Below are 13,175 nucleotides of genomic sequence, written 5' to 3' on the forward strand. Positions count from 1 at the left end.
CATGGTAGAGTCCACATTAACGAACGAATATTTTCATTATATTCTCAACGATTTGCTGTCATTAATCTTTAGGTTACTTGTTAAGAATTAATGTAAAATTTCTCATTATAAAAGTCTAAAAACATTCTAATAACTTGTGAATTTTAAACCCTTATTTTGTTTAACAGAAAAAATATTAAAAGTGACCACAAAATGCAAAGACCGTAATTGTAAAATTATCTTGTTTAATATATTTAAAATAATTTCTAGCCAACCCTCATTGCTACTCATTTCTTTCCAGCACTTCACTGGAATTTCATCCATACACGCTGATTTTTTTTAATCTACTCATTGTATTTCTAAGCTCTTCAAGTTCAAAATACCTTTCCAATAACTCATTATATCTCCAATTAAGACCCGAAACTTACAAATCTATAGACTCGTTTTCGCTAAATTTCCTCATTAATCAATTAAAGTGGTCCATTGTATTTCTTCAACGATTTCATTACTCTTTTCCTCCCATTTCATTACCCCATTTATTTCCTTCCATGCTGCTGCCATATTCTTATTTATATTTACGACATTCAATTTGTTAAATTCATTTTTTTTATCGAAATTTGTACTTTTCTCGAATAAGTATGTTATTATAATCCTCTTCTATGTTCAGAAATGCTGTTTTGTAATCAACACTATTCTTTTTCTCCATAACCTACTGTATAAGCTCTCTTGTACTTCTTCCTGCTTTTCTTGCATTATGTATCATATCATTATGTATCAACAACAAATACTACACCCAAACAAAAGGATTGTCAATGGGATCACCCATATCTGGCATACTAGCAGAGATATTTTTACACAACATAGAACAAACATATATACTCAACAATGAATACAACAAATATGCAGACAATATAATATACTGGCACAGATACGTAGACCTTCATACTCATACTATACAAAGAAAACAAAAGACAAATACACAAACTACACCAATACATAAACAAATTACACCCAAAACTTCAATACACACTGGAACTTGAAAACAACAACTCCATAAATTTCCTAGACATCACCATAACAAAAATTGACAACAAACACACCTTCAAAATATACAGAAAACCAACCACCACCACCACACACATACACAACACATCTAACCACCCCATACAACACAAACATGCTGCATTCAAGACAATGGTACACAGATTACTCAACATATCCATGAGCCAACAAAACTACAATGAAGAAGTGAACACAATCAAATACATAGCACAAGAAAACGGTTACAAACCAAACATAATAGACAACATCATAAGAAAGACAAAATAAAAACTCAACAAACACAATAACACGCAAAACACAACACAAACACAAGAACACAAGAAATACATCACACTAACATATGAAAACAAAAGCACACATAAGATCGCATCTTCATTCAGAAAACAGAAATACAACATAACATACAGAACAGAAAACACACTACAAAGACATCTCAACACACAAAAAACACAAACAAATAAATACGAACACACAGGTGTATACAAACTCACATGTAATAATTGCGACAAGTTCTACATTGTACAGAAAGGCAGATCATTCCAAACACGCTATAAAGAACACATTAAAGCAATAACCAGAGGACTCAATACATCTACATACGCCGATCACATAACCAATGCTAACCATGCATACAATAACATAAATGCGGACATGGAAATCCTACACATACAACCCAAGAACCAAAAACTCAACACACTAGAACAATACGAAATCTACAAATACACTAAAACCCACACCGATCAAATTCTCAACAGACAGATTAATTTCAGTATACACACACTATTTGACTCCACTTTTTAACATTTTCCAACAATCAAACGCACCCACACAACAGGCAGAGAAGTTTGAGATGACGCCGAGATGTAGTAGGCTCTGAGGATGGCGTGATGAAGCATCGAAACTGCTGTAAGCCGCACAGACTTACATAATTAACACGAGTAAGTCCGCTAGTTAATCAATTACTTAGTCTATTATTGACTAAATTAAGATATAATTTTCAGTCTCTATACCTTATCAGTTGACATTTAATATTAAAAACAAATAAATATACTCGTAATAGAGGTTGAGTCGTATTTGTTTACTATAAAGTAGCGCAGAGTATTCTATACTAAAAATGAATCATATGAAATATTTTTGGAAAACGTATTATATATCTTTTACGTGTTAAATTTTACGTTACCTTGTTAACATGTTTTAGCATGCTATCGGCTATCATCTGAACTGTTTGTTGCTGGTCATGGCGCCTTTTGTTTTGTTTCCTGTGGGGGTGTGTTTGTATAATGTAATGTGGAGTCAAAGAGAGTGTGTGTTCTGAAATTGAGTCGCGTGTTGAGAATTTCATTTGGATGTGTTTTTGTGTGTTTATATATTTCATACTGTTCAAGTGTGTTTAGTTTCTGGCTTTTTGGTTGGATGTGTACAATTTCCATGTCTGTGTTGATGTCTCTGTGTTTGGGGTTTGCATTTGTGATGTCTTCTGCATATGTGGATGTGTTTTTTAATTTTGTTATGGCTGTGATGTGTCCTTTGTAACGTGTTTGAAATGATCTGCCTGTCTGTCCTATGTAGAAGTTGTTGCAGATGTTATGAGTTTGTATACGTCTGTGTGGTTGCATTTGTTTGTTGGTGTTGTATATGTGTTGAGATGTTTTTGTAGAGTATTATTTGTTCTGTATGCGATGTTGTAATTTAATTTCTTGAATGAGGCTGCAATTTTGTGTGTGTTTTCGTTTTTCCATAGAAACTTATGATCATGCTTGCTTCATTATGGAGATAATGATTGGAACAGTTTGAAAAAGACAACAGCTACTTTTCTGAAAGTGTTGTTTAATGACATGGTTATTTATATTGCAAGTTCACAGAAGCTCGAAATGTCCACCATTCACTCCACAACACAATTTCCGTCCTCCTCCGCCATGAATGTCTTGGTCTTTGAACAATGCCTCGAATTGTACTTTCAGCAGCCACAATTGCATTCATCAGATGCTCTCTCTCGTGGCGTGTCGTCGAGAGTAAGATAGTCCCTTCATGTACCCCACAACCAGAAATCGCAGTGTCTAAGTTTAGGCGATCGCGTCGGCCATACAGCAGGCCCGTTGCCTTCACTCCATCCGCCTAGATACAATTCTTTCAAATGACGTTTCACTGCAAGACGGGAATGCGCAGATGCTTCATCTTGAAGTTACCAAGTGTTCAAACGTGTTGACAGTGGTATCTTTTGCTGTGGTAGTTAAGTCTGCAGAAAACTCAAATACGCTGCACCTGTCGACTGATTGTATCGTTTCTCTCTTTTCAATAACAATAATTTGTACACACGTGTACTGTAGAGTGTCGTCTGAGCAATTGATGCATGAATAGCTTCGACACATCTTCAACTAACGCGTCCCACAGTATGCCGTAATCTCGATAACAAAGCCGTCACGACTAAAATTATGTTTATACGACAAAATCTGTTTATATTGGAATATTATAATACTCCACAATACTTTATAGTACATAATTACAACTCACTCTGTATAAATTTTATTACATTCGCTCTTAAATAAAGTTAATGATTCACGTGAAAGTTTTCCACATTTTATGACATCATCAGACAGCATAAAAACAACACAATCTCAAATTTATGTATGATAATTAACTCATGGTATTCCAGTCAATGTACGGATTATTTGTAATGCATATTATGCTTGACAGGTACATTGTAATTAATGTAGTAGGTTTAAATATATCAATAAATACCATACACTTAGACATTGTTTTAATATTAACTGATGATGCCATAAAATGGTGAAAACGTTCATATGAATGATTAAATTTAATCAAGTACAAAAGGTAATAACATTTATAATGCTTTTGTTTCTAATATTAAATTTCAACTGTTAATTCTTAAAGACTGAAAAACATATACAGTATTTTGATTTAATAAATTCCAAATGTTCAAACATTATTGTTAGCATCACTCGCCACTACATTATGTTAAATAATTTTATAATCGATTCCCTTGTGTCAAAATTTCTGCATACAAGCAACCATGCAATGTGTTCACGACCGTAAATAAAATCAATACAAACTTCTCACGGAACAAGAGCCATATACATTGGCTGGTACCACATTTCTAAAATTAAATAAAGTTACAAAACTACTGTAAAATGGAGATTTAAATTTGTGAAATTCGACAGGTACGAAGACATGTAAGTCTGCAAATGTGCACTGTCACCCATCGTATAAATGTCGCGTTCATTGACCATAAAATGTGATTACAGTACGGTACTATTTTTGTACAACGTTTAGAACATACTGTTGCAGAAGTGTGAATTCAGCTGGCGAATTGAATTCAGTCAACACTATGACAACGTAGCAAACTATGAAGTAAATGACGAGAAGAGACTGAATTCTTAACCCATTAAAAGTCTTGTTAACTGTCAAAGATTTTCATTTTTTTCTTTCTCGCCCATTACTTGAGTATACGTGCTGATATCCTGTCATATGAAAACACATTTCTACAGATATTTACTGCTACTCGGTACATTCTGGTAGGGTAGTCTCTTTTATTGATACATACGTATTGTTAAACTGTTTACATTTTTGAGTCAGCTGTATTTAAAAATTATAGTTCGGTGTTACAGGATAATGTTATGAATTTATGACAACTTATTCACGGTTTTTTACGTACGATATCAGTCAAGGATTTGAAATGTGGATATGGACAAGAATGGAGTGTGTGAAATGGACAGGCAGAATACGAAAGAAGCGTTTTGGAAAGAGTGGTGAAGAAAGAATGATGCTGAAACAGATCAGGAAGAGGAAAAAGAATTGTTTGGGTCACTGACTCACAAGAAACTGCTTATTAATGAATGCACAGGAAAGGAATAGTGAACGGAAAGAAAATTCGTGTAGAAGAACATATCAGATGATCGACAGATATATGGACAAAATACAGATACTAAGAAGAAGGCAGATATTAGGAAAGATTGGAAAATGCTGGGTTTGGAGTGGAAGACTTGCCCTTGGGCAGAAAACTAAGAATGAATGGATGAATGAATGAATGAATGATATGCATCAGATTCGCTGAAAAAGCAGACTTGAAAAGGTATTATCTTCTAAGGGTTTACTGTGATAATAAATAAGTAATAATTTATTTATTTTATATAACAGTTAGCATTCACAATAAAGCAACAAATTACAAAATAAAAATGAAAAGTTTTTAAAATCATGAATTGATGCCGGTGTTTAAGACGACCCAGTCCTTGAGCACGGCCACATTAGCGTATACTCCAGGATATTGCTTGCTTGCACATCCGACTCCCCAAGACACAATTCCGACCAGCTTGCCCTCGGAGACAAGAGGGCCGCCTGAATCGCCCTGGCACGAATCCTTTCCTCCTTGGGGCACTCCTGCGCAAATCATGCGAGGTGTGATGCCGCCATATAGCACGTAGTCGTCATTGCATTCGTTGTAGTCGATGATGTTGACCTGCACTTGTTGCAGCTGAGTTGGTGCAGGACCACCTGACGAGAGATCTCCCCAACCGCTGACGACGACGGGTGTTCCGGTAGACGGTGCAACTGAAGTTAGTGATATGGGCTGTACGGAATCGCTGTACACGAAAGGCTGCGAAACCTGAAAAGCGAAAACTTAATTAGGCCAATTCCAGTTACAGTGAAATTTTATGAACTACCGTTTTCATTTATACTTACAGCCAGCATAAAGATTTGAAAGCGTAAATTAATTACTATTATAGTGGTTGCGAAGTAGCAGTAATGTAAAGATCGATAAATGAATCGATCATTTCCATATCCATCATTTGACAATGCGTACTGACAAAAACTGACTTCAATTTATGTCATTAGATGTATTGAAGTAGATCTATACGGTTCAAATTGCTATGCGTTTAAGCATGCAATCTGGAAAGAATATTGAAAGAATAAAGTTTAAAACCAACGCTCAATATTATGATATTATGATGCATGCAGATTTTTTGTCTACGCGGAGCCTCGTGTGGAACGTCATCTTCTCTACGTATATACCCAATATTAATTACGGAGTAATAAATATTAAATATCAATCCAATACTTTAGCCTACATGATTCTAAAAATTGTGATTGAACATTTCACAGGCACTCGTATTTTCGATAATCTTAATTGAAGCTAATCGTACTTACCGACATTTTGAGTTTTAAAGTTCACCATCACCAAACCAAAGCATTTTCAGTTTATTCACGGCCACCTAAAACAATCAGCTGCTCGCTATATGTTACTTTTGAATGAAATATCCACAGGCGATTGTTAGCTTTCAATTGCCGCAAGCGATTTCATTTTTAGTATAAAAAAGCATGTACAATTGAATGCATTTCCTTCACTCTTGCCTGGATTCCTTGAATGCTTAAAGTTGCAAGAAGAGTTGATAGGTATAGATGCACTTTCAGTGTAAGTAATTTAAACTGGTGAAGTACGCACCTTGATGAGGGCAATATCGTAGTCTTCCTGGTGATATTGGGAATGGATGATAACATTTTCAACGGTGTGAACTGATCCACCTTCATCCCTGATGCTTGAGCCCACACGAATACTTAGGTCCGACTGTGCTTTCCTGAGGTGTGAAACATAATAAAGTTTAGAGCTCAAATTAAGACTTATATAGAGTCTTTTGAAGCTAAAGTCATCGGCAGTTGTATATATTGTACTCACCCGCTCACGCAATGTGCTGCAAGTAGCATATAGTCGGGACTAAAAATTGATCCTCCGCACCAATGACCGTAAGGAGCGAGTTCCATAGATACCTGCGAAATATAGAGTGATATCTATTTCTACGTAATTCAAGATGAATATCGTACACTAGTCATTTAAAGTATTAGTCTTGAATATACTATATATAAATACTTGTATATGAAATACAACTACATGAGTACAAAAATTAATGGAAGTTAATATTAAGTTGTATTAAGTACCTGGTATGGGAAATTTTTTATGTCCGTAGGCACGCCACCGACAATTCTACCGTCGAGTGTAGGTCTCACAACACGAGTAACAGCACCTATAAATTGAGAGGAATGCTTGGAATGTTATAGATCTATCAGAGAGATATTTATTTATTTATTAATAACATATGAGCCGTTCAGAGCAGAAGTGGTATAAGTAAAAAATGGGTAATGAGGGTTAAAGTAAACATTCTATAAAATACAGCGCAAAGTAGCAATTAATTTTCAATTTATTTAAATATTAGTAGTCAGTGGATAGTACTACTTTGCGCTGTATTTTACAGAATATTTACTTTAAACCACAGTACCCAATTTTGACTTACACCACTTTTGCTCTGAACGGCTCATATCATACATAAAAACGCTACATGAAAGTACCTCGAAAGAGCAAAGCTCGTGCTCGGGGACAGTTCCGTTTTGATTAAAATATATTCTAAATTACATAAAATTTTACGTGATTCACAAAGATATATGGTTTTTCTGAATTAAAATTTAAGATTCTGATACCAGATTATTACACAGATTATACATAATTCACAATAATGAAAGTCTCTGTTGTTTCTGAAATAAAATTTAAAATTCTTTTACAAGGATTACATTCTTAATTGGAGTAGAAGGACAGAATCATACATAAATGACATATATACATACTTTGTACACTAATATTGAAACACCAGGATAAACTATTTAAGAAGAAGGCCACATTAAGATGATAGAAATATAAAGTTAATAATAATAGGCCCTACTAGTAAGAACTGAGATAATCTATACCAAAATTTCAGAGTGAGAAAAGGGATGATATTGAGATTGGTGATGGAATAATATTAATAATAATAATAATAATAATAATAATAATAATAATAATAATAATAATATTATTATTATTATTATTATTATTATTATTATTATTATTATTATTATTATTAGTAGTAGTAGTAGTAGTAGTAGTAGTAGTAGTAGCAAATTATGTTGCTATAGTAACAAAGATAATATTGACAGAAGTAATCTACTTAGGGAAGAAGTAAAGTTGCTTTACAATGCATGGTACATATAAACTAAATGTCTGTCATATGGGTTGTTTAATCCAGGATGAAATTTTATTCCCGAATGATATAGGGGAGAGTCGGGTAGTATCGGACATCGGGTAATATCGGACAGTGAGTTTCTTTCATCTACCACATGATGATAGTACCTGATTGACATGGTTACGTTTCTGGAATGTCGCATAGAGAAACGTAACCATGTCATTCAGGTGCTACCATATGGTGGTAGATGAAAGAAACGCACTGTCCGATACTATCCGATGTCCGATACTACTCGACTCTCCCCTAGATATGGACCATAATTCGTACTATGTAGTGAAGGAGTAGATGTGAAGCATCTAGGTTCAACTAAAATAAGAATTTCATTTCGTCTTGTTTTATGATCATGTGGTTGAGCTACAACTTTCATTCGATTTTTATGATAGAATTTCATTGAAGAATATTAAATTTCGAAAAATTTAAAAACATTAAATTCGAAATGGATTAAGTTTGTTCGATAATTCAGTCGTCTTTTCGAACAAATTTTGATTATATGTTTATGCAACAGAATTAGAGGAAGAAGTGCAGTTTTTTTATGCCTCCCCATCCAATTTTACCACTATTGGATAAAAGATTCAACTATAGCCAAATAAACCAAACGTAAGATATGAGTAGGCAAGTAATGCGAAGATTTACAAATTTGTAAATTGTTTTGCGGATCCTGTTACATAAAAAGATGACATGTCTATCTCATTTCAAGTGCTGCTCAAAAATAATTCCCAGGTATTTCACATCAGCAGATTCTCTCAAGCAAGGGTATTATGTTCTAATTTTAGTATGATCGTACTTCAAAATTACATTTTTAATTTCATGTCATATATATATATATATATATATCAACATTACATATATGATATGACTGATTGTAGTAATAGTAGTCAATTTAAAACGCTTTAATCTGTCAATATTATTCAAAGTCGAAATTCAACCAGGCCGAGAAATGGTCGACAAATTTTGTCTAGCATCCGCTATCAGGAAGAGTGCTGGTTCATGTAAAGTAAATACGCTGCACGGAATCCACAGCTTTTATTACTTTGCGCAGGAACCAAAAATAATTATATTTAAAACCCATCAACGTCTGCCGGATTTGAAATGCGAACCCGGATCCAACGGCTAAATAGTAACTAATAGATCATCGCAGATATATTTATCAGTAATACTTCATGACATTCTGTGTAAATATATGTCTAGCAAAAGCCGTAAAGATAATCATTATGGTAAAACTATTTATAGAGAATCCTTTTAGAATACAAATTTTTAAACTGTAGGAATTCATTTAGTACAAAAAGCACATTTTCAATTTTCAGTTACCCGATTTTTCTTAGACCTATAATTTGAATTATTTGGAGCATATGAACGACTATTCATCCGAAAAATGTAACCGAAAATTGCCGCTTCATACGAATTTGACCATAACATCTATCAGTTTAGTCTATGTGAGACAAAAATTATGAATGTCTTCGGATGATGAACTGTCATTATGTTCTAGATTGAGGTTCTGAATGACATATCTAAATGTACAGGAAAAGAACGATCTTTGTCTACTTTTTTCTTTTTTCCTCCCAGACATGAGTTATGGGTATTGTGTGGTGTAGGATTCCATGTAGTTTAACCCTAAGAATGAAACATTGTGATAATGTGAACAATGCAAGTGCTGCGACAGATTTCTTTTAGATTTGGCATACAGAGAGAGAATATGCTAAAGAAAGACTTTAAATTGCTACCCTGAACAATTTGTTTAAGTGGACAAAGTTCGCTTTTTCTCTCATCAGGCAGAATATCTGAATTGACGGTACATATCAGAGGAAGAACCATATTGTTGCAGACATCTTAAGTCTGACTAGTGAATCGATGTATGAAATGGAGGTGAAATAAACTGGCCACCTTACCCCCATTATCTCATGACTTATTTGCATAATGAATGGTGTCTTATTGGTGTCATTTATGAAGTTAAAAGCAGTCTTCGGGCTATTGACTAAACATGAATATATTATTATTATCAGGGAACGGATTTATATGGACTAAAAATATATGAAATATGTAAATATATATGTAGTTATTTTTACCAAAATATGGAATTAAATATGGATTTTTACCAAAATATGGAATTAAATATGGACTTAAAATTATAAAAAATGACTATATACGTTAAATATTGGTACATTTTAATCAAACTAAACAAAAAATATAATGGACGTACCTTATCTTCCAATGTAGTTTCAACAAAACACAATTTTTATTGTCTGTTACCATAACAATAGGTTACAAACATTTCTTTCAAGTGCTGAAAAGTGAATCTTCTTCTATTGTCTCTGAGGATAGATTTATACTGACTAAAAGAGCGTTCGACGTCACAAGAAGTAACTGGTACATAATTCAATTTCACAATGTCTGCTGGGGATAAGTCCAAGTTAATCTTCACTGTTGATTCACCACTCATCACAGCAACAACCTTTTGTAGTTCTTCATATCCAGGGTTTTTTGAAAGTACAGTGTCCACCTTAGCTCTTACTGCATCTGCAACTTTACCTCTACCACGATTCAGTTGTTCCACAGTACTATTTATAATTTCAAAACTTTCAGATAGTGAAAGGTGCCTATTTTGGAGACTTTTGAGCGTTTTTATGATGCATGAAAATGTATGCTGAATGTGAGCTAAGTCATTCTTCACACTTATGTCACAGGTAACTGTTTTCGCAGTATCAATTGAGACTGCATCTTCAGAGTCCAATGCAAGGAGAACATTGTTAATAGAGTCTATATGTTCGGCATAATATTCAACTGCTTCTAGCCATGTACCCCATCTAGTTAAAATTGGCTTTGGTGGCAATGGAATTTCAGGGTACATTTCTTTCAACACGTTAACTCTACTGGGAGCTTTGAGAAATACTTTTTTCACTGATGAAATCAACAAATCTACTTTAGGGAAATTGTCTCTGACCACTTCTGCCACACGATGAAATGCATGCGCCACACAAGTAAAATGAGTCAATTTAGGATATACAACAGATAATGCTTGTCCAGCTTTGACCATATAAGGGGCAGCATGGCTAATAAAGAATAACACATTATCGTACATAATACCCTTTGGCCACAGGATACCCATAGCTTCGTTGAACAGTTTAACTATAGTTTTGTTATTGCACTTTTCTAGAACATCACAATGTAAAAGAATTCGTTCAGAATATTGTTCACTTAACAAACCGATAACTACATTACCAACAAGTCTACCTTCTTTGTCGGGAGTCTCATCAATGGAAACCCAAATTGAACTATCTTTAATTTCATCTCTTATCTTCTGTATTGTCTCATCGTAGATGGATGGAGCATACGTCTTCCTAAGTGTTGACTCATCCGGGATTGTATGTTGAGTATATTTTTCAAGGAATTCCCTGAAGACCTTATTCTTTAGTTTGTAGAGAGGAATATCAGCAGAGATGAGAGAACGGCACAGGTCGATGTTAAACTCAGATCTTACATTCGATGTTGTTGGTTGTGTTAAAAACAATTGTCTCTGCTTGGAATTTAGTTGTTTGTTGGCCTGATGTTTACTAGTTGTAATGTGTTGTTGCACCAGGAACTTTTGTGTAGATGATACTGCACACTGACACAAATTACAAAATAATATTTTATTGTCAGTTGATAAACCATCTTCTTTAAATTCTGAAATGTAACTTGTTAGTTTTGATTTTAAATTGACTGAATGACGTACTTTTGGCATATTTACCGTCTTTATAGTATGATTTACAAAACTGAACCTATGTGTACTCTGACTGGCATTTAACTGTTGAGCTGCACAACTGAAGTCTGTTAAAAATTTTAAATTAAATTAATACAGTTTTGTAACTTACTTTCCCATTGTTGATAGGACTGCTAATTTTCAAATAACTCTGATGTTAAAGGGATTACTGAACATGTGTTTAAATCTCTATTGTTGAAATGTATTTTTAAAAGTTAATGGAATTTTGTTTTGTTTTATTGTTAAACCTAATATAATATGGACTGTTTTATATGAAATATGGAAAATATATGGAAATTAACGAAAATATGTACTAAACTCTAAAATATGGAAAAATATGGAAAATAAAAGTAGGATTTTTCAACCCTACACATTGTGAAACATAAAGATAATGCAAAATATAAATTATATTAGCTTTATAAGTAAATATGTATTTACATATAAATCCTTTCCCTGATTATTATTATTATTATTATTATTATTATTATTATTATTATTATTATTATTATTATTATATACTTTCTGATCCATTCCCAGGTAAATTAATTTTGACCAATTGCATTTGAACAAATTCAAATGGTAATCTGGTATGGGGGTAAAGGAAATGTAGGCTATACACGAGTTACAAAATGTATATCGAAAATAAAATTTTTGATATCGGGAAGTCTAAAAAGTATATTCCAGATAATAACAATAAATTCGAAAGCAAAGAAATTGATAAAAGTTAATGTTAATCACTTTTTTAACCACGTCTATGTTTAAAATGGATTACATTTACTTACCAAGGCTACATGCCAGGAGTAGAATAAACACAGCTATTCCTATCATTTTGCTTGTTGTGGGAAATCTGATTAATTATTCGTCCTAATATCTCCGTTATATATATTGGCTACTGTAACAATTCGCGGTTGGAGATATCATACAGTGGGAATTCACAATCTTGTTCGGGGAATTAATGAACTCGTCATTATTCCCAAGATCTATTTCCATATTGTATTGCACAAATCAATTAAAACTCTCTCTTACAAACAAGTGTGGGAGAAACCCAACGACAAATGTTTTCAAAACTGAGATTTTAAGATAGAGTTATCAATGATGTCAATTATTAGTCAATACTAATGTAGTTCTCAACCTGAAGTCCTCATGCCAGTTTTGGAACATGAGCTCGCGGTTTTTTAACATATTTTTATACGATTCGCTAACTCAAAAATGTAAATTTCTAAAAAAAATGTGACATGTAGACACTTTGTCAATGTCATATTCGTAATCAGGACATACAAAGTACAAAAAATAGTTATTCTTGTCCATGTTATAAAAACCTTGTTGAGTAGTGT

The 13,175-nt window shown here is 33.4% G+C and overlaps 1 protein-coding gene across 1 annotated transcript; it reads right to left on the reverse strand.

Moving 5' to 3' along the window:
• Positions 1-5,158: 5,158 nt before the first annotated feature.
• LOC138698111 (trypsin-1-like) lies at positions 5,159-12,710 on the reverse strand. The gene is made up of 5 exons (XM_069823842.1): positions 12,624-12,710; positions 6,991-7,076; positions 6,731-6,822; positions 6,500-6,632; positions 5,159-5,662 (listed from the first exon to the last, which is right to left on the reverse strand). The coding sequence occupies exons 1-5, from the start codon at positions 12,667-12,669 to the stop codon at positions 5,252-5,254; spliced, it is 768 nt and encodes a 255-aa protein (XP_069679943.1). The 5' UTR covers positions 12,670-12,710; the 3' UTR covers positions 5,159-5,251.
• Between the last annotated feature and the right edge of the window lie 465 nt (positions 12,711-13,175).

The sequence above is a fragment of the Periplaneta americana genome, chromosome 4, assembly GCF_040183065.1.
Source record: "Periplaneta americana isolate PAMFEO1 chromosome 4, P.americana_PAMFEO1_priV1, whole genome shotgun sequence".
Taxonomy (NCBI): Eukaryota; Metazoa; Arthropoda; class Insecta; order Blattodea; family Blattidae; genus Periplaneta; species Periplaneta americana.